Source organism: Alexandromys fortis, unplaced genomic scaffold (genome assembly GCF_014885135.2).
Source record: "Alexandromys fortis isolate MF-2015 unplaced genomic scaffold, M_Fortis_MF-2015_v1.1 scaffold_107, whole genome shotgun sequence".
NCBI lineage: Eukaryota > Metazoa > Chordata > Mammalia > Rodentia > Cricetidae > Alexandromys > Alexandromys fortis.
The window spans coordinates 1,071,295-1,094,031 of NW_026067987.1; the positions used below are offsets into that span (position 1 = coordinate 1,071,295).

At 47.1% G+C, this 22,737-nt stretch overlaps 2 protein-coding genes across 3 annotated transcripts in view; one reads left to right on the forward strand and one right to left on the reverse strand.

Moving 5' to 3' along the window:
- Positions 1-2,941: 2,941 nt before the first annotated feature.
- LOC126511944 (translation initiation factor IF-2) lies at positions 2,942-7,404 on the reverse strand. Its single transcript, XM_050159465.1, has 2 exons — positions 6,624-7,404; positions 2,942-3,517 (listed from the first exon to the last, which is right to left on the reverse strand). The coding sequence occupies exon 1, from the start codon at positions 7,402-7,404 to the stop codon at positions 6,787-6,789; it is 618 nt and encodes a 205-aa protein (XP_050015422.1). The 3' UTR covers positions 2,942-3,517; positions 6,624-6,786.
- Nhsl1 (NHS like 1) overlaps positions 7,329-22,737 on the forward strand; it is a 223,494-nt gene continuing 208,085 nt past the window's right edge. For both annotated transcript variants that reach the window (XM_050159448.1, XM_050159450.1), the window contains exon 1: positions 7,329-7,759. In XM_050159448.1, the coding sequence (XP_050015405.1) occupies positions 7,468-7,759 (292 nt within the window). In that variant the 5' untranslated portion in view covers positions 7,329-7,467. The remainder of the gene's footprint in view (positions 7,760-22,737) is intronic.

A 22,737-nucleotide genomic window follows, 5' to 3' on the forward strand; every position in this document is an offset into this window, starting at 1 on the left:
AAATACAATCTCTATCTATCTATCTATCTATCATCTATCTATCTATCTATCTATCTATCTATCTATCTATCTATCTATCTATCTATCTATCTATCTATCTATCTATCTAGTATAAGTGTGTGCGACCATGAGCCCAGTCTGGTTTTAGGTGGTTGTGGAGATTTGACTCAGGCCTTCACCTGTACTAGGCATGCCCTCTACTAACCAACCTACACCCTCAGTTCTTGTGTACATGTTAAATGTTAGAGTGGAGAAGTTTGGGCTGGAGCAATGGCTCAGTGGTTAAGAGCACTTCTTGCTCTTTCAGAGGATCCTGGTTCAATTCCCAGCACTCACATGGTGGCTCACAACACAACCTTCTGTAACTCCAGGGGACTTGATGCCTTCATCTGAGTTCCGTGTGCACATACATACATGCATGCAGGCTAAACAATAAAACAATAATATAAATAATAATAATAAATCAATAATATAAATAAGTCTAAAAATCAAAACAAATAAAAGCCCCCCTACAAAATAAAAAACAAACAAAAAGCCATACATAGTATGTGGTTGCACACATCTATAATCCTAGCACTTGGGAGATAGAGGCAGAAGGATGAAGAAATTTAATATCATCCTTAGCTACATATCAAGTTTGGCAGCAGCCTTGGCTACATGAGTCTCTGTCTCAAACACAGAACAGAAAGTATGGAGACAGTTCTGTTTGCTGCCCCGCGTGGCTGTGAAGCTGGGAGGGACTGTGAGGAAGTCTCCTGATGTGTGGCTAATTGGTCTTTTTGACTCTGAATCGCATCTGCTTCCTGAGTTCTGCCTGTCCACCTGTCCATCCCTCTCCCATGTGCATTTTCCGTCTTGTTCCTTATTTCTATTGGCTGAGCAAGTGGGCATTGCCGCTGGGGCTCTGGGACTACCGGGTTCTCCCTGACTCCTTTCGCATCCTTCTGGGATTGCTAGTCCCTGGGGGCCTGGTATCTGCGGGTTCTGCATTCAGTCCTCACAATTGAATGGGAGTAGTTTGCTTCCTTTCATAACTCAAATACAGACATTAGCCTTCAATCACACATATGTGCAAATAGAAGCTCTCACATGTTGGGAAGTTCAGTGGCCCACGATAGCAAGGCCTGACTGGGAGTTGAGGGCATGCATGTTTTGCCAAGGAAGTGACATTTGAGCCCAGATCCAAAGCTCCAACTGAACAAAGAAGATAAGGAGGAGGGAGGATGGTCAGAGTGGCGAAAGCAGAGGCTCTGAGGCTTGTGTTACTCCGTGGCGGTGACGTGAGAGAAGGAAGGAAAGCAGGAAATGGGGCTGACAATATGGCAGGGCTTACGTCCCTGGGCTCATTGTGGTCCTCAGAGATAATCCTAAAGATAATTGTTGAAAAGCCTCAAGGCTTTCGGCTAGGAAGGGAAGCAATCACATTCGCCCCCCTTGAGAAAGTTCTCTGGCTAATTGAAGACCAGGCTTGATTTCTATCTGCAGGAAAATGACCACGTGTCTGTGTCTGCAACCAGGTTTGCTGAAGTTTCCTGATGGGCGAAGATTACAGTTTCTTAGCTGATTCCATTCCTAGGCCACAGGATCTCATGGACCGTATCCCATGGACCATATCCCAAAGGGCCTGTTGAAGCTTTCTTCCATCAAGATGGTTTGTTGCTTTCCTTTTGGCTAGTGATGTTCAAAACACACCAAAAGTTAGATTGATGCAGAACCAGTGTTTACTGTGTAACGAAGGGCTGGAAAATGTATAGCCTATATGTGTTAGTCATACACACACCATACACACACACTTGTGCGCACACACACACGTGCACACACACACACCCCTACAACATCAGTGTTATAATGAGCATCTGGATTTTTCCCTTTCCCTTTTCTTCAGATGAGTAGGAAATACTGAAGAGTGCTAGCCACCTTCTGACAGATGCTGCGTCCGAGGACCTCAGGAGTCCTTTCTTCTGATGACTATTGCGTCCAGATCTACAGTGTCACAACCACTTAACCACCAGTGGCATTAAATTATCCAAGAAACACATCGGTAGAATGGTTTCCCTCTGCTGTATTTACTACTTACCAAGTAGGAAGCTGGGACTAATGCTCACGAAAAATAACATTTAAAGTCAAGGATTGAAGGTCAGCTAGACACTATAGTTAAAAAGAGTACAGAGACGTCAAGTGACTGGAGATCGAGAGGTTATGTGTGTGTGCATGCATGTGTGCTGGTGCATGTGGGCACATGATTATGGCTAGCTAGAAGTTGACATCTGAACTGAGGTCTTCCTCAGTGGCTTTCCACCATAACATTATTTACTATTTTGAGACAAGGTCGCTCACTGAACCTGGAGATCATGGCTGGGCTGGCTAGCCTGACAGCTATAGAAATCCTCCTGCCTCCGTCTTTCCTAAACTGGGATTTATAGGCATGCTCTACTATGTAGGTTTTTTTTTCCTGTTGGTTTTAGAGGATTTATTTAATGTGGCTCACAGTTTCAGATCTTTCCGTCCTTTGACTGCTCTGCGCCACTGCTTCTGGGCTGTGGCAAGGCAGAGACACAATGTCGGGTGGGCGGGGACATGGCAGAAAAATGGCCTATGGGAAGGAGACAGGAAGTGGCAATGGCAGACATCCCCTCCAAACCACGCCCCCAGTGACCCACTTCTCCAGACAGACCCCAAACTCTATTTTTAGTACCTCCCAATAATGCCATCACAATAAGAAGCTACCAGTGGGATTAATCTAGTTAATCAATCTCTGTTGTTGGGGGAGGCTTCCATCCTGCCCGGTCACACAATAAACACACAGAAACTATATTTTTTGTAATATTATTTGGCCAATAGCTTAAGTGTATTTCTGGCCAACTCTTCTATCTGAGATTAACCAATTTCTATTAATCTGTGTATTGCCACGTGGCTGTGGCCTACCAGCAAGGTTCCGGTGGGCTCCAGCGGAGGCTTCTGTCGCTGGCAGGGCTACATGGCTCCTCTCTGACTCCGCCTATCTGAAAAGTTTTAGCGAAGGTAGAAAAGACCTGAACAAGAGCCTTTGAGAAGTGGAAGGAAGGAACGCCACGCTTGGGGTAGATGAAGCTCTCAGGATCCATCCACGGCCCTTGTCGGTAGCATGGCCTCACTTGCAGTGAGGGCCCAGACATGTTCAGAGAAGAGCACATTCCAACAGTGCCCGCCTAAGCAGAGTGTGCTGTGAGCCCCATCCCAGGACTGCAGCCCAGCCTCCCCTGCTCTCCACCACTCTTCCTACCCTGCAGCATGGTTGCCAGCTGGCTGGGGGAGTGGGAACATAGCTCCTATAATTCTGCTCACAAAGGGCTCCTGCTGGGAATTGGGAAAGGTTTTAATTACAGAAAGCAAGCCTTTCATTCCCAGCCCCCTCCAGTTCCCTGCTTTCTTCCCTCCTTCTTCTTAAGCAAGGTTTTGCTGTGTAGTCCAGGCTGGCCTTGAACTCAGTGACACCTCACCCTCCTGAGTGCTGGGATTTCATTACCACATTTCGCTCCTGAAAAAAAAAAAAAAGTTCTGATAAAATGACGTCACTGGTTGAGAAGCGGAACTTAAATTTTAGACACAACCAAAACGTGGAATAAACAGAATTCGTGGCCTATATTCAGAAAGTAATTTAAATGTTGGCTTTTATCACCCATTTAAAAATCTGCTTAAAGGCTGGGTATAATGGCACATGCCTTTAATTCCAGCACTCAGGAGGCAGAGGCAGGGGGATCTCTGAGTTCAAGGCCAGCGTGGTCTACAAAGTGAGTTGCAGGACAGCAAAGGCTACACAGAGAAACCCTGTCTCAAAACACACACACACACACACACACACACACACACACACACACACACACACACACACCTGAGCACAGTGAGTTTACACCTGTAGTCCTGGCACTTAGGAAACTGAAGCATGATTGTTGTGAACTTAAGGCCAGCTTGGATTACAGCATGAAACCTGTCTCAAAAAATACAAAACGAAACAACAACAACAACAAAACACCCTCCCAAAAGTGCTGGAGAGATAATGCAGACAGAAAAACCTCTTGCTGCTGAAGGCTGGCAACCCGAGTTCAAACCCTACACCCATGTAAAAGACCAGACGTGGCAGCACACATGTGTAATCCTGGTATTCCTATGACAAGATGGAGAGACTCATCCCGAAGCTCGCAGGCCAATAGCCTAGGGTCTGCAGTGCAGCGGATGGAGTAGGAGAACCCCTGTCTCCACGAGATGGAAGATGGGAACCTGTCCCTAAAGGCAGCCCTCTGACGTCCACACTTGCGCAGTGGCACATCCATGCCTAAGTAACTAATCAACTAATTACAAAGATTTTAAATGCAACAAGAGGGGATGTAACTCGGAGGTATAGTGCTTGCCTGGCATCCTTGAGACCCTGAGTTCAAGCCCCATCACTGATCAAAGATGGAGGGGCTAGGGTTCTAACTCGGTGATAGAAAATTTTGCCTAGCATATTGGAGGCTCTGGGTTTGATACTCAGCCGGGGGAAAAAAAAGTTGGGATCGCTCCAGGATTACAAACTCACAAAAATATCTTTGCTCTCTTATTAAGTTATATGGGAACACAGCTGAACCGTATTTTCCAATTAAGGGATAAGACAATATGCTTAATTAAACTAAATAACAATGATCAATTTAGTCTCAATAGAATTTAGTAAGTAAATGTTGTATATAAGGGATTTAGATATAAATATATATAAAGACCTGTTACATCATAATGATGGCAGTCATCCAGTTAAGAAAGGGGTGGGAGCCAAAGATTTGGGTCAGCGATAGAGCGCTGAAAAATCTCTGGGTTCAGTTCTGAGCACCACAGAAACAAAACTCAAAAAACCAGAGTAAAAGCCTGAACAGATTTTGCCCTCTCCCCCCCCAGCATTATCTTTTCCCAGAGATAAACAAGTCGCCAATAAAACACAAGAAGAGATGTCCAGTATCTCTGGCTCTCAGGGAAACACAGACCAGGACACATCCAGTAGACCGGCTGGAGTGGTAATGAGCGATAATAACGAGGGTTAGTGAAGAGGTGGAATCCTCAGTCACTGGCGGTGGGAATGCAAAATGGTGCCACCGTCTGGGAACACAGCCCGGAATTTCTCAGAGGGCTAAACACAGAGCTCCCATGTAACCCTGCAATTCCACTCCCAGGTATGTATACCTGAGAGACAGGAAAGTGGACGTCTATGCCGAAGCCCGGAGGTGAGTGTCTATGCCATTACTCACAGCAGTCAGTACGCAGAGACCTGGATGCTCGTTAACTGAGTGGATCCACACAGCACAGCCTATCCACAACAATGGGATATTATTTAGCCATAAAAAGGAACCGAGGGGGCTATAACATGAATAAACCTTGAAAACATTACACCATGAGAAAGATGCCAGCTACAAAAGATCACAGATTGATTCCCCCTATCTGAAATAACTGGTGTAGGTCAGTCTGTAAAAAACACAGGAGCAATGGTTGCTTGCGACTATGGGCTTGGGGAGCAAAGAGAACCATTTATGAGGAGTGACTACTTGCTCCAAAGAGACCGTGGTGCGTTGGCAGGTTCTTCAATATCCTATATACTATATACAATATACACTATCAGCAGGGATAGAATGCTGTATAGAATTTTAGTATTGTTTTGGGGGCAGTCTCATGATATAGGTCAGCGGCAGCTGGCCTTGAATTCCTGATAGGGGCTCTCGCCTGATTACAGATGTGTGCCATGAGTAGACTGGCTTACACTGACGTTTAAACTGTTTATTCATGGTCTCGTGATGTCAGGGAAGAGCTGGTGGGAACATCGCCTTTTCACTTCAAGACTTTTATAGTATTTCATATCAAGACTTTTTAAAAAAGGACAACTGTCGCCTTTGCTCTCAACCCTGTAGGTGGTCCAACTAGGTGATCTGAGATCATTAATGTTATATATTGTAAAACAACAACAACAACAACAAAACTGTTGTACAACACGGGGAAGGTGGAAAAAGTTTGTCTACTAAATATTTTGTTTTTCTTTTTCTTTTTTCCTTTTGGGTTTTTGAGACAGAGTTTCCCTGTATGTTCTGGCTGTCCTGGAACTCGATCTATAGACCAGGTTGGCTCAGGGATCCGACTGTCTCGGCCTCCTGAGTGCTCCTATTAAAACTGTGAGCCTCCACCTCCTCCTGGGCTTGTCTAGTAAGTTTCAACCAAGACGCTCTCTTTTCAGGCTGCCTGCTTGCTCTGCTTCTGTCCTGCAGAGAAGCGAACCAACACCACTTTGGAGTCTGTGTTTCAATGTGGGACAACTTGGCGACAGAAATAAAATGACAAGATTCCTTTTAGGAGCAAACACAGCGATGAGGCTAACGTGATCTTGAGTTTAGGGATATTGGACCCAGTCTCCTCAGAAGCTTCTTAGCAGGTTTGAGTTAGTTGGGTGTCTCATGATTATAATCTTCCAGACCCTGGAATCAGGCTTCTAGGTTCTAGTAACCTAACTCAAACGCTGTCTGCCCATCTGACAGGACAGGATAGGGAGCCACTAGGGAAACACCTAGAAAAACTCTTGAACCATTCTGAAGGTCTTCGGAGTTTGTTTGTTTTTTCCGTTCCCTCCTCTGTACCTCATATTCCTAGTTGGCAGCCCAACTCCTGGCTACTCGGTGACAGATTGAGGTCTTCTTCTAAGTCCACCAAAGCATCCCAGAAATCTTGGCAGCCTTGCAGGGAGAGACCATGGGGACCTAGACAGGCCGCCCGGCATTCCCCGGGTAGCAAGACAGAGACTCAGCCGCCACCGCGGCAGCACAGGTGAGCAGCCGGATCCGGGTTGGCCCCGTTGTCCCGGCGCCTCCGCCTCCGCGGCGCCCTGCTGCGTCCCACTCGGGCCTGGGTTGCGGGCGGGGACTGGGCCCCGGCGCCCTGGGGCTCGGCTGGGGGCGTGGGCGGCGTCCCGGGAGCTCGGGGACTGCGCGATCGCCCCAGCAGAGTGCGCTGGGGCGCCGGGTGGCCGCCGGCCTGGGCGCGGGGCGCGGCGGGCGCGGGAGCCGCAGGTGGTTCCCGGCCGGCCTTTCTCCTCCCCCTTCCCTTTCTCCCGCCGCCCTCCCTCGCGCCCGTGTCGGCGGCACTTCCCCCGCTTCCTCCTCCCTCTCCAATCCGGAGGGAGGGAAGGAGCGGCGGCGCTTTCCTGCCTGCAAACTTCCAGCGGGACCCACCGCGGCCGCCCGGGAACTGCTCCGGGAACTTCCTCGGCCGCGCTGCTCCGGAGCCTTGGAGGAGGCACGTCGCCGCGCGGCACCCAGCTAGGGTCTCCGAGCTGTCCCCGCGCCTCCTCGCCGCCCGGCCTCGTCCCCGCAGCAACTGCCCCGGGACTCTCCTTTGTGTTGGATGCGGACCCGCGCCCATCGCCCTCGGGGCCCGGCGTGAACGCCGTGATCGCCGGTCCCCCGGCGCCCCGCGTGCCCAGCCATGCCCTTCCACCAACGGAGCGTGGAACCCGCGCGGCTGCGCCGGCCCGAGGAGACGGCGGTGGCTCGGGCTGCGGGCGCGCCGCTCTTCCGCTCGCTGGAGCAGGTCAGCTCGCACACTCTGGTCTGCCTGCTCGCCCAGCTGGCCGACCTGTCGCGCTGCGCCGGGGACATCTTCGGGGAACTCGAGGGCCTGGCGGCCGCGCTGGGTCACCGCACCGCCGAGCTGCACCGCCGCCTAGACGCCCTGCATGCCGCGACCGCGCGCCTGGATCACCGGCGAGTGAAAATCCGTGAGTGGCTGATGGCCCCGGGGAGGGCACCGCGGCACCGAGGCGCTTGGCCAGCTGCTGCCTCCCGCCCCCTGGCGGCCCAGGCTCAGCTCTCCGGCCTCTTTGGGAACCCATAGGTGTCGGGGGACTTGGATGGGAGGCAGTGCAGGTGGCAGGAGCGTGTGGCGATTCTGGCTTCCTTAGATTGCTTTGGTGGAGTGGGTGCGGAGTGTGGCTTTTTGGGATAGCTCATCCCACTGCTCTGTCGGTGGGAACTTGACAGCAGCCACTCTAAACGTAATGGTATCCCGTCGGTCAGGGGATATAGGCTGGTTATAGCGCAGCTTCACACTTTAGGAGGATCTGTTTGTGGTCAGTCTCTGGGGACTGCAGCGAGCATTGGGGTGGCTTGTCACCACTGCCTGCTGCATACTGTACAAGTGGTCTTACCTACAAAGAAAAGCGTGCTGACTTGAAGATTTTTTTTCTTTTGGCCTTGAAGTTTATTTCCTCCCTGACTGACCTTCCGCTCTTTATTATTTTTTAAGACCTTGACCTTGAGCTGGGATTCTGTCTTTGTTTGGCCCTCTTCACCCCCCCCCCCAAATTAAGCCTATGTCCTGACATAGTAATCTCCAAGTGCGCATTTCATTTCAGCGGCTTTAACTGGCTCTGATGAATGAAGCGACTGGAATTTCCTGCTGGCCCAAACAGAGAAACTTTCAGTGTGATGTCTGGGTGGTTTCTCCCTTTTCAGTACGTGGCCTCGGTCATAACACTTAGTGCAAGGAGTAAATTGGGGATGGTTGATGGATTGCAGGGTGGGAGGGGAGATACTGCTGTAACAACCCACGCCTAGGTGTCGGCAGCTCTGCATGAAAAATGGCCTCACTTAGAATCACTCCAGACGTAATCCGGAGTAGCTTGTTTTCCAGCTTGCTAGAGAACCTGAGTCAGGCTTAACTATCTTGCAGCCTAGGAGTTCAGATATTGACGAATTTAAACGTACTGCGTGCCCCTGAAATGCGTCTTTCCAGATTGTGCATTTATATGATAGCTTTACAGTTTTGGTTGGCTCTATTTAGAGTGTGTTAAAAACACATCCATGGCAGCTTCTAACTCAGGAGAGTAGGAGGGGCTGAGGGGGTCAGGGAGTCAAAGTGATCTAATAATTTGTTGGGGACAAAATCAGATATATTTTGTCCGTGTGAATGAGGACCTTGTGCATACAGATATTGTATCCTAGGGGCCCTTCACTGTCTACCTGGTAATCCTGTTGGTTTCCGTGCCCTTTCCGTATAGGGTGTGTGTACCTGGCTGAAGGAGAATTTCATCCCTGACGCGCAATGTGGTGAGGCAGATCTAGCTGCTGGGTGAACAAGTCTAAGGGAAGTAAACAAACCAAGGGGACACACTCTAGTGCAGGGAATGGAGTGTTGCCCCATCCTGCAGTTGCTAGATAAGGCCAGTTACCATTTTTAAACTAATTTTTAAGAAAAATAAACAACATTCCTTGATGTTGAAACTTTCTTTGCTAGTTTCTTTTGCATTTAAATACATTTTCCGCTGCTCCCTGTCCTCACCTTCCTCCTTCCATGCCTCCCGTCCTCTTGAACACACAGTCTTTGGTCGTCCAGACTGGCCTTGAACTTGCTGTGTGGCGTCTGCGGGCCTTGAGCTCTCCATTATTCTGCCTCCAGCTCTCAAATGTTGTTACTCGCAAAGATGTCGCCTCCAGCTCCCTTTCTTCTCTTTGGATATGCGTGTATTCCAGTGAGCTATATTGCCCAGCAGTCCCCTGAATTCTCCCTGAAGTTGTCCTCGAAGTGACTGAAATAACTCTCTTCAAAGTGTTCGTGAGCATGTTAATCCTAAATGGCTTTAATTTCTCACCAGTAATCCCGGTTGATCATCTTCATGGGCTTTAACAAAAATAATTACTCCTGAGAGACCATAGGTGTGCATACATACAAAAAGACGCGTTATTAAAGACATCATTAGATTTGGCCCCATCTTTGTATAAAACTTTTTTTGTATGCTAATAAGCCATGAGTCACCTATACATTCATTCAATTTAGCATCTGCAGGAGAATTTGAAAGCAACACCTTGCCTAACACAGTGGCTCACACCTGCAATTCCAGCCTTGGAGAGTGACTGGCCTTGAATCCAGAATGCTAGGAGTAAAGGTGTGTGCTTTTATGCCTGTCCTTGAACTCTGAGCGCTAAGATTAAAGGTGTACACCGACGTGTGCCTGACTTCTTGGTCCTTTTAAACCAGGTCTTCCAAGTCATATCCTCCATTGTGGGCCTTTGCACTGGGAATTTACTATAAGATGCCTCCGATTTCATAAACGCGTAACCAGAGAAGAAATCCAGTCTTGAAAGCCATTTGTCCTGGCTGAGGGCTAGAGCCCATACCTCTGATTGACTTGCCTGCTGTCCATTGTGTGTGTTAGGAGTGTTTGGAAACAGAGATCAAAGTGTAGACACATTCGATGAACTGTCTTTGGGCTGCCTGTGAACCTTAATTTTATCCCTCTGGTAAGACAAACCTGTTAATGAGTCTCCTGTGGAGAAAGTAGCAGTCTCCCAGTGCACAAACACTAAGAGGGCCCGGGAGCCAGTCCATTCATGGCTGCCGGTGTCTGCTACCATACGAGATGGCAGTGGAGCAGTCCGAACAACACAGACTGTTTGGGGCACTAGTTCAGTGTGTTAGGCTTCTGGGCCAGCCCTGCCGGCTCTAAAGGTTAGGAGGAGGATTTCTTCAGGCTTGCCTTTCTTCAGATGTCATAGGTTCTACAAAGCTCAAGTTAGGAAAAGCACATATTCCTGCTCGTTCATGTCCAGTGAAGACGCCTCTGATGCTATCTGATGATCCTGTGTTGGGGAAAGTGACCCCACAGATCCAGAATGGACTCTCTGTTGTCAGCTTGACTTGATGTGCAATTAACTAAACCCCAGTAGCTGGGTACACCTGCGAGACTTTTTTTTTTTTGAATTAAATCATTTGAAGTGGGAAGACCCACTTTTAATCCAGATCTTTGGAGGTGGGAAGATCCACCTTTAATCTGGGCCACACCTTCTGTGGTTTGTTCATGCTCTTCACTGGCGACTTCATCCCTTCACCGGCTTGAGAGCCTACTTCTTTGGGATGCTGGCATCTACTAAACACCAGCTGAGACATCCAGCCTAGTGGACTGAGTAACTACCGGATCCCTGGACTTTCTATGGGTAAACAGTCATTGTTAGACTAGCTGGAACACAGCCTACACACTAGTCTAATAAACCCTGTGTGTGTGTGTGTGTGTGTGTGTGTGTGTGTATGTGTGTCTTCATTCTTAACACTGCATTTATAAGGGAACGAAGTTGGGTCTTTTACACCTGCTCCCTTCAGCCATCCAACAGTTGTTCAGAGTCAAGTATGGTGGCATGTCTGTTTTTATAGAGCTTAGCGCAGTGACTAGAAGGTGATATTAATACATATATATTTAAATTTTTAAAAATGACATTTAATGTGTGATTTCGTGTGTGAGTGTGTTTGTGCGTGCACGTGCATGTGTGTGCACATGGCCATGGCACATGTGTGGAAGCCAGAGGACAACTTACTGCAGTGTTTTCTCCTTTCACCTTGTGGGACCAGGGGTCAAACTCAAGGATTGGCAGCAAGTCTTCTTTACCCATTGGACCTTCTCACTGGTTCTATTTCTATGAAGTAGGACTTAATTAGTTTGCTGCTGACTAAATACGGCTTTATTGAAAATAGGAACAACAGGCAGAAATATGAATTGTTATGTCTGGGCTCTGTTAGCAATCAAGAGACTTTACTGGGCAGAGGTCAACAGGTACTCCGTTAGCGGCCATGTCTTATTAAGGTCTGTGGAAGTATGTCTCCTCCACCCCCTGAACTTTGGATTTGATTTAATGCATGTTAGGAAGTGTTCTACTCCTCAGCTGTATCCCCAGACCACCACCCCCTTTTATTTTTAAATTCCGAGACAGCATTCTATAGGTTGTTCATGGCCTTCAGTCACTCTGTAGCCCAGACAGCCTTTGAACTCAACCATTCTCAAGGCTCAGACTCCCAAGTCGCTGGAATTATAGGCCTGTGGCTTTGCCTCAAAAATAGTCTAACTGGGATACAATTCCCTGGACTCACCCATTCCCAGCACATAGGCCAGTGGTTTTTGTTCACTCAGAGATGTGCAGCCTGACCACGGTCTATATTACACATTTCTATGGTCCTGAAAGAAGCCCATCACGGGGAGCCATACTCCCTCTCCTCTCGACCTTCCTACCTCCGGGCCACCGCAAATACACTTTCTGCCGCTGTAGACCTGATTGCTCTGAACATTCCAGACAAGTGTACTCATGCTGTCTGCCGTCTTTGTCCAGCTTCCTTTAAGAAGCACAGTGTTCCCCAGGCTCACCATTTGCTGCTTTCTGTAACCAACAGTCACCGTCCCGTGGAGTATGCCAGTGTCTTAGAAACCTGTCATTCGGATTTCTTATGTGCTTCCAAAACCACGTGAAATAGAAAGGCGGGGCTGTATTTTAAAGCCCATTTTATAGATGAAGAAATGAAAGTTCTCGGACTCGTAAAAGGCGCTAATAAATAGGACAAAGTCTCATGATTTCTGCTCTGTCTTAAAAGTCCTTCCTGGGACTGGGCATGTAGCTCAGTGGTAGCTTGCTTGCCCAGCGTGCGTGAAACTGGTTTAGTCCCTACCACTGAATGTAGTGGCACATGCCTGAGATTCAGCCCCTGAGAGACAGAAGGAGGAAGATTAGAAAGTGAAGGGCCTTCCAGGCTACATAGTGAGTTTGAGGCCAGCTCCTGAAACCTGGTCTCGGCAACTACAAAGAACTTCTTGGGTGAATATGAAGGCCTATTTAAAGAGACTAGGAAAAGGCAATTTGTTATACTGTTAAAGTAACAGTTCTATTTATTTTATTTATTTATTTATTTATTCATTTATTTATTTATTCATTTATTTATTTATTTTGGTTTTTCGAGACAGGGTTTCTCTGTGGTTTTGGAGCCTGTCCTGGAACTAGCTCTTGTAGACCAGGCTGGTCTCGAACTCAGAGAGATCTACCTCCCTCTGCCTCCTGAGTGCTGGGATTAAAGGCGTGCGCCACCACCGCCCGGCCTTAAAGTAACAGTTCTAGAGTGACAGCTCTTCCCCCACCTTCACTGAGAGGGCTTTGCTGTGCTGCCTGTGCGCTCACACAGCTGACCTGGTATATACTCTGTATCGTTTTTAGAACCGAGATGGATGGCGAAGATAGACGGCGAGGTGGGGGTGGGGAGCTCAGTGGTGGAGCGTGCACTTAGCATGCACAAGGCTCTTCCTGTCTCTAGCAGTTGGCTTCCCTCTGAAAAGGGTAGCTCTTTGGCAGAAAGATTGGATAGGCATCGTCTTTGCGTAAACAGGTCTAAGAATCTGGCAGACGGTGTGGGCTAATACTTGAGCAGTGTTCTAGGTGGTAGTTGCGCCATCCCACACTCTCGACTGACCGTCGTCCTCTGACCTAACCAGAGTGTCTGGTCTCGGGATGACTGCCTTTCCTTCTTCATCAGGATGAGTGGCTGTAGTGGATGGGGCAGTGTACTAAAGACAGCGGAGATGCAGACGCCACTGAACTTCTAAGAGCAGGTGCTGGCTCGCTCTTAAGTGTATGTCCTGTAAACTTGGCATAAGACTTGCTTTCATTGGAGCATGCCACATACTAGAGCGCTGTTGGTGGAAGTAGGGTCTCCACCCACCTTTATCCCAGGAGAGTTCTTAAATTTATTAGCAGAAACTGATGGGAGCAGAGTGGGCAGACTGTGCCATTAGGTTGAGCAGCCTGTGTGAGATCAAGCATTTCTTTTTCTACGTGCTTGTCCTTAAGAATTGCCTGCCTATGCCTAGTGTCGTGTTGGGGGAAGATGATTTTCAGGTGTGTGACTTTTGTTTACGCTGCATTTGTGTAACTCTGTGAAGCTGTGCTATTGTGCCTGTCTAAATCGCCTGACGGTTCTAATAAAGAGCTGAATGGTCAATAGTGTGGCAGGAGCAAGTGTAGGTGGGGGGGTGCAGAGAGGATAAATAGAAGGAGAAACGAGGTGAAAGAAGAGCAAGAGAACAAGAGAGGAGGACATCAGGGGTCCGCTACACAGCCAACCAGCTAGTCACAGAGTAAGAAGTAAAGAAAGGTATACAGAGACAGAGACAGATAAAAGCCCAGAGGCAAAAGGTAGTCGGGATAACTTAAGAAAAGTTGACAAGAAACAAGCCAAATCAAGGCTGGGCATTCATAACTAAGAAGAAGCCTCCGTGTGTGATTTATTTGATTGCTTGGTGGTGGGCCTCCCAAAAGGCCAAAAGAGTGAAACATCACACAGTAGTGTGGTGGTACATGCCCTTAATTCCAACATTTGGGAGGCAGAGGTTGGCAGATCTCTGCAAGTTCAAGGCCAGCCTGGCCTACGTAGTAAGTTCCAGGACAGCCGGAACTATGTAGAGAAACCCTGTCTCAAAAATTAATAAAAATTGTCTGCCTAGTCTTAGTATCACACACCTGGTGGGGGTATAGATAAGACCCTGTCTTACAAGAGGAGGAGGAGGAGGAGGAGGAGGAGGAGGAGGAAGAAGAAATCTCTTTTTAGGTCCTTATGCTAAAAAGATTGAGTATTTATGATTAAAAGGACCCTTTTTAATCAATATTTTATTCATTTGTTTTTATTTTCAGTATGAGAAACCCAGAGCCTTCTAAGCTACAGTCAGGATGTTTTGTTGACGCGTTGGCATGTGGATGTGTGGATTCACACGCCGGGGAGTTAGTCATTTTCCAAGCATCAGGCAGGTACTTGTTTTAAGTTCGTGCGTACTCTGCCCACAGCACACTCATGTTCTCCTCCTCAGACTTAAAAAGCGCCGGTGTCATTATGGAAAGAGGCCTGTGTTTAAATGCATTTGCCATATGCTCAGATTAGTAAAAAGGGAGTTAAGTTTTGAGTTAGGAGGGTGTATCCTTTGTTGCAAGACTGTGGTCTACTTGCTGATTTCTTGGGACGCAATGCCTGGAAAGTATACAAAGCCTCCTGCGTCAATGTTATATGATAATGTAGAGACAAATCTCACATTAATTTCGTCTGCATGTACTGTTTTAGGATGGGAAGTAGTAAATGAAGACATTTTAAACATTAATTTAAGAAAGTTATTTTTGTTTGTTTTTCAAGAAAGGGTTTCTCGAGTAGCCTTGGCTGTCCTGGGACTCACTCTATAGACCAGACTGACCTAGAAACTTACGGAGATCCACCTGCCTCTTCCTCCTGAGTTCTGGGATTACAGGCATATGCCACCATTGCCTGGCTTTATTTTTAATTCTGTATAAATATATATAAAACGTGTGTGTGTGTGAGTGCACCCCCATGAGTGCAGCACCTATGGAGACCGGAGGCATCAGACACTTAAGCTGGGGTTAGAGAGTTGTGAGCCTCCTGACGTGAAAGCTAGGAACTGAGGCATCTCTCCAACCCCTGGGGAAAATGTAATAAAAAAGGAAATAGTTGAGCTCCTTAATATTTTGGAAGAAGATTTGAAAGCAGAAAAGTAAGGCACTATATTCCATATGTGTGGGTACCTGCAGTGTCCGGAAGTCCTGGATGCCCTGGAACTAGAATTATACAAGGTTGTGAGCCACCTGACCTGGGTGTTGGGAATGGAACTTCAGGTTTTTGGAAGAACAGCCGCTTCTGCAGACTTAAAAAACCTTAAAAATATTAATTTTTTGATGGGTATGGTGGTGCATGCCTGCAGTCCTAGTACTTAGGCCGGATCAAGGATCACTGCATATTGGAGCCAGCTTTGTTGCATAAGGAGACCCTGTTTCAAAAAAAGGGTTTTTTTTTTTGTTTGTTTGTTTTTGTTTTGAGACAGTTTCACACTCCTTAGGCTGGCCTCACACTCCCTGTACAGCAGACAACCTTGAACTTCTGATTTCCACGCCTCTACCTCCCAAGTACTGGAATTACGGGCCTGTGCCATTATGCGTGGTTTTATTTGACACTGGGATCGAACCCAAGGCTTTGTGCATGCCAGACTAATCCTCTACCATCTCAGCTACTCTATCACCCTACCCTGAAAAAAAAAAGTCAAATTGTAAGTAAAATATAAGATGTCTTGCCTCTAACTCAGAGGCCGAGGAACTTACTTAATTTTGTCTCTGCTCAAATTAGTTTGTACCCCGGCACAAATAATGAATTCTGCAGAAATTGAAATTCAGAATCAACTGAAGTGTGCTGATGGCCATGCCACTTCTGTGTATTGCTTTCATTGGTTCTCTCTCTCTCTCTCTCTCTCTCTCTCTCTCTCTCCCTTTTCCCCTCTCCCCTCTCTCTTCCTCTCTCTCTCCCTCCCTCTCCCTCCCTCTCTCTTTTCCAACCCCATTTCTTTCTTGACAGGGTCTTAAGTAGTTTTAGGCTGGCCTTGAATTCTTGATCCTCCTGCCTCCGCTTCCCACGGGCTGGGATCTCAGGCGTGCACCGCCACGCCTGGCTCCCGGTGGTCCACATTTCTCAGTGTTCCCTGTGGCAGTGTTTTGGAAAACTGTGGCTGTGGAGCTGGGCTTGTCTTTCAGTGAACTCCCAAGGAGAGGGCATGGAGGTCCTGGGCTTTATTCCCTTTCCTTGTGGAATTGTGACATGTTCCCACAATAGGAGGAAATAGAGGCTAAAGGGCTTGTGAAAGAAAGAGGACAGCCCCATGGAGGCCCCACGAGGAGGATTGGCAGCCTAGGCCGAGGCTGAACCCATATGAGACACAGGAAATCCAAGCCCTTCAGGCAGGGTGCATCTCGGGTCAGCCTGCCATCACATCGTGTGGTACATTGTCAATACTACCTGAGCCAACTGCAAATGATGACATTCCTTTTTTCAGGGAAGAGAAACTAGAGAGGGAAACGTATCTAAATCAGCATGCTTGCTTAGCGGGCTGCAGCCCCTGAGTTCCCGCCCCAGCGTTGCAGAGTGGCTGAAGGCTATAATCCAGCACTCGAGAGGTGAGGAAGGTGAGGAATTCAAGGCTATCATCAGCTACAGAAAGGGTTAGAGGCCAGCCTGGTTTACAAAAGACCCTATCTAAAAAAGAAAAAGTTCGTCATGTATTTTTGAAGTTAAAAAAAAAAATCACGAAGTCTGAAAAGGTATGGTGGTATAGTCTGAGCAACATAGAAATGTCTTACAAAAGGCCTTTTGGACTCTTCCCTTAAAAAAAGGTGTGTGTGTGTGTATGTGCGTGCACACATGGATGCATGCAACCAAGCATGCACAAATGCACACACACATACACCATACACGTACACACACATGCAACCTGTAGGAGCCTGTTTTCTCCTGTCCCAGAGTTCCAGTTCCAGAGCTCAGGTCGCAATTTGGGTAGAAACTGCTTTCACTTGCTAAACCATCTTGCCGTACTCCCCCACTCCACTCTCCAAAACCCAGTAAAGTCCTAGCAGATGGGCAGATGCGAGACCAGTATGCATGGTTCAGTGAGAACCCTGCACACACTGGACACCCCATTTGCCACTGTTGCCTTAATGACGGGACGACTGAGGTAGCACCTGTGTGCACGTTCGTGGCCCTCTGTCCCACTGATGGTTGGTCCAGGAGGTTGGGCTACCGTCGCTCGGAAGACGAGAGCTGACCAAATCCAGAGGAGAACCGTTGGGAGAGATAAATGTGAAAATATTACCGATGGGAAATCCAAACATCCTGCCCAAATTCTGGAAGCATCTGTCGTCCATGACAGGAGTGGGGGTAGGGCTTCCTTTCTGTCTTGTGAGCTTGGGGGCTGGGACTGCCAGCCCTTCTGGGACCCTCATGTGGATGTCCCTTTTCTTTCTCAGGCCCTTTCTCCGTTTCCTCCCATTGTGGGAACTGGGAAGCCAGCTCAGTTCTCACTGAACCTCATAGCAGTGGGAGAACCCCCCCTCGGCCATGCCTCCACTGCCTGGGTGGTGGCTGGCCCTGGGTTTTTCTTGAGTCCTCTGCGCAGGCCCTATTCCCTGGTTCCACTCAGCACTGACTGCTCAGCTCTCTGCTCTTCTGGGGCCTTTTGGAACCACGAGGGCCGTTTCATTCATCTTCTTGTTTCCCACGTGGTCTGAGTCATGAGCAATCACCCGGGCTCTGTTAAAAAAAAAAAAAAAAAAAACAGATTCTCAGACCTCGCCCCTGGAGAGTCTGAATCAGAGGCTGGTGCGAGGCCAGGAACAGCCTGGGCCATCAAGGTCCCCAGGTGACTGTGATACACCAAGTTTTGGAAATACCAGGCTGTTGTGTATTAGGAATCGGTCCAGCTGGTGGAGCGGCTACCCATTCACAGAGTGCATGGTGGGGCTAGCGCCTTCTTGATCCCCAAGTCAGTCGGACAGTAGCCTTTTGTTGTTGTTTTCTGTTTTTGAGCTGCAGTCTGGCTAAGCAGTTCAGTCTTCCCAGAAACTCAAGACCGGCCTCCCTGCAAATGCAAGTCTTATACTAGCTCTAGAAAAATCTGTTCTGAGTTAGAAGTGGCCATTTTTAGGGGACACTTGCCTCGAAAGACCTGGTTAGGTTGTGGGATGGCGGCACGCCCACGAATATGAAGTTGTGACTTGAAACATTTACAGTTTATCTTCTTCTAAAAAATTATGTTTTATAAACAAGCAGAAGCGAGATATGTTGGCAGATACCTGTAATCCTGGAATCTGGGAGGTAGAGCTGGAGGACCGGGGTTCAAGGACATCCGGCAATAGTGGATGTCCTTTCTACAACAAGACAAAGAGAACCTCTCTGGTATGAGACACCCCCGCCAGGAGTGGTGGTGATTTTGTCCCCTGTTCTAGATTGCTTTCACAGACATAGACATGTTTTACTTTGAGAGGACAGACCACTGTTTTAGATCGTTCCCATGGGGAAATCGTTTATCATACTTCCCCATTTTGATTGGAAGACAACAAAAAAACGAAGGTGTGTTATCAGCAACCCGCAAAAGCTGAGCCGGGATGAGTTTGGTCCTTCTCTCTGGCTAAGTTAGGCGTCTGAGAAAATTGCTCTGAGGGCACAGACTGAGAGTTGGAGGAATTGAGTTAAGTAGGCGCTGGTCTGTGTAATTGGATTACGCGTGATCACACGGAAGCCTGAGTATCACAGTTGAGGTGTTCCGGAGTTTTCCCCGCGGATGCTCCCAGCTGACGATCTGGCTGCTGGACTATATACAGATGAGGAAACCAGCCTGTACTTCTCAGGATATCCGTTGGACTAATTAATCAGCTGGCGGACTCCAGAGCCCAGGGCTGCATTCATTACTCCTACTTCACGAGTGCTCAGGTCTGTGGCGATCAGTGTGCAGTTTGGATGGACAGAGCATGCATTTTCATTGAGTTTATTGAGTAGGAAACATATTTGCAATGTCCAAAAAAAAAAAAACATACTTCAAAGGGCATTTGGAGAAAAGTATCACTCCTGCTGATGGCCTTCTGCCTTGACCCTCCAGCCCTCTGCCAGCTCTTTGCTCTTTTTCTGTAGCTTTCCAAGATTTCTTCACCCAAACAGAATTTCAGGGTTTGCTCTGTCGTCTTCACTGTTCTTCTCTATGTCTTTTTTGTTGGTTTCTAAAATTAACCACTTGTAAACCATACTTGTGAATTTCAGGTCAATCTTATTGTTGTTAGAGTAGTCAATTGAATTGGGGGAAAAGATAGAATTCAGATAGATTGCTAAGTCCCTTATTAAAATTTTAAAAATGGTTAATGCTTTTGTTTTCAGGTCTATTTATACACGAGCTTTCTCAAGAGATGGTTGAACATTTCCTGCATTAAGAAAGGATGTGGGGGTGGGGCTGAGGGAATAACTGGGTCGGTAGAGTGCTTGCCAGCATACCTTCTAGCTGGATATCCTGATGTTGAGCCTGAACGTCTCCTGTGGGATGGAGGGATGCTGATCTAGGTAGGCGTGCATTCAGATTTGGTGGGGAGGGTTTTACTATGAGATAGTGACCTACAGTCTGAAACGTAAATGCAATGACTCCCAAGATCTCCCTGTTGGCTGTGGTGTCTTAGGTGGTACTGTCACAGTGACGCGTGACAGGCACAGGAAAGAATTGTGGTTGTTGGAGTTACTTTTCTTTAGTCATTAACCTGAGATCCAGCCTCAGATCAAAAGGCGGTGCTGATTTTGTTGAGAAGTGACTGGTGAAAACATTATCAGTGGTGGCACAAAGCTTTAATCCCAGCACTCAGCAAACAGAGGCAGGGGGAATCTCTTGAGTTTGAGGCCAGCCTAGTCTACAGAGTGAGTCCCAGGACAGCCAGGGCTGCACAGAGAAACCCTGTCTTGAAAACTCCAAACAACAAACAAACAAACAAAAACATTGTCAATAAGTGTGGATCCAGAAGCAACTTATGGTTACACAGTCTATTTTTTATAAATAAAAAGAAAACTGAGGTCAGCTATGATGGGCATGTCTGTCAGCCAGCCTTCAGGAGTTTGATACAGGACGATCATGAGTTGGAGGTCACCTTTACCTACATGGTGAGATCATGTCTCAAAAAAATAGACAAAGTTAATGTAAAAGCTTTTGGTTTTAGGTGGTACATTTCTGATTTGAACATTAATGTATATTCATCCTAAATGTCAAACCAGTTAAACTGAAGAAACAAAGAATACAAAAAAATTTGTATTGGACAATATTGCTGTTTGTATACATATACATATGTATCTTCATATTTATTGAAGTATAGCAATTGAAGAGATATAGTATGTATCTCTGTCTGTCTGTCTGTCTGTGGCATCCACAGCCTTGCACATGCCAGACACTCTTATCACTGAGCGTCACCAGTGACCCAATTGGTCACATTCTCTGTACATAGTGTCAAGTTCTGACTGTCCACCCCAGCTTACATTGTAAGCATTTCTTCATGTCACAAGCACCCAGAGCCTGTCTTAAACAGGAGAGGCTCTGGGGCGTGTTCCTGACAAACTTATTTTGCATTGGCCATTTGATGTTCTGGGGAGCCCGTGTGTTCATCCTGGAACTAGGGAGAAGCTGTGACTGTCCTGGTGACTTCTGGTGTTTCTTTTCCAGGCGGTTGGTTCTTTGTAATCCACTAAACTGCACTCACAATACAGTGTCTAGGAGGATGCGTGCTCGAGAACCATCAGTAGACTCTTTGCTGAGTCTCGGAATTTATTACTGTCTTCTGGAAAAACCAACCATTTTTTATGTCTAGGTTCACCTTCTCAGAAGAACAGTACTGTTCTTTATAGCTGATCACTGTGTGGAGATGGTTATCAATGGCTGTTTCTCGTTCCTTTTGGGTCCAGTGGAGGAGTATGTCTATAGGACGAACATGTTATAATGTCGCCTCTTCTTTCTGGTTAGCTTTCTCCTTTTCCCTTACAAAGGAAATAAACTCTCCTAGGACTGTCCGTGAGGGGAAGGGTGCTGGACAGACTCGGATAAGACACTGGGCCCCAAACAAAACAACAACAACAAAAGGACTGAAAAGAAAACACACATTCCCGTGCTCCCATCAGCAGAGAGGCAATTAGCCATCTGTCTCCAGTTTGCTCACCTTGGTGGGCGCCTCGTTTGTCAACGTGCGTGCGTGGTTATTTTAATTTAGTCCAAGAAGATCTGTAAAACAGACGGCTGTCAACTATCTCCTGTCTCCAGCTTTGGGTCTTGTTTTCTTGATAACCTTAGATCTCTTAAATACAGAAGAGCTTAACGGAAAAATACTGGGTAAAGAGGGATGGGGGAGTAGGGGCTAATTACCGTGGTAAAGGTAGCTGAGGATGGAGCTGTGTAAATGGGTTGGGAGAGACGTCTGTCCATCCTGCTAGTACTTCTTATTTTATCTGAACATGTTTACAAAGTGTGAAGCCCAATTATAATGTTAATGTGTTTTAGTGTTTGTAAGGTAGCATCTATGACTAATATTGATAACATGTCTATTACGTCCCCATTTCATTTAGCTTTCATAACATTTCATAAGAAGGCACACAATAACATCCTGCCATTCACTGGTGATGAAATGTTGGCACAGAAATGTCAGTTTGTCCACAGGTGACTTGTCTGGAGAGCTGAGTTCTTAGATCTGTAATATGATTAGACATTTTATTTGGATGTGTGTGTTCATTGGTACCTGTGGGAGACTGACTCCGTCCCAAGACGCTCCAGTCTCAAACACAAAATGGAACTTTTCCCTCCAAAATTACTTTCAGTGGTCGAACATTTGATCCTCCTGCCTCTGCCTCTCAAGCGCTAGCATCACAGGCTTGCCAGGCCTGCTATTTTTGGTGTCTTTAAAGAGGGTCTTACTGTATAACCTGGGTAGCCTTGAATTTAGCGTGCAACTCTGGCTGGCTTTAAACTTCTGGCGGCCTCCTGCCTCAACTTCCCAGGTGCTGGGATTATAAACATACACTACTATGCCCAACTTCTGTTTATTTTTTTTTTCCGAACTTCTCAATTCACTGTGATAGTGAGAAGCATCTTACTAAGCTAGGGTGTAGTAAGTATTTTCTATTTTGTTTTGAATCTTTGAAATGATTGTGCCATTTGCCCAATAGCATATCGCCCTCGGACAAATCAGTAGCCGGTGTGACCATGCCGTTGTGAAGCTACAGAGAGCGAACCAAGTTTGTCTGGTTCTTTGCCCTGCACTGGAAGACAGTCTAGCCTCTGAACACGGAGTCTTTGTTAGTGCTTCCCGTTCTGGCCTCTTTTCCTCTGCCAGGCATTCATGGTCAGGGTCAGAAGACAGGAGTCACAGGAACAAATCCAATTTCAGGCTTGTTTTTGGTTAAGTGATATGCTAAAGAATTCTCTCTCCTCTCTCCCCAGACTCACTACATTCTGGTGTATGTACACTGTGATTCTGGTTTTACTTGGTAGTGAGTGGATGGCCAGAAACAATGATAAATCTAGCTCTCCAGTGTCTCCCCCATTCTGCCTCCTCCCTTTGC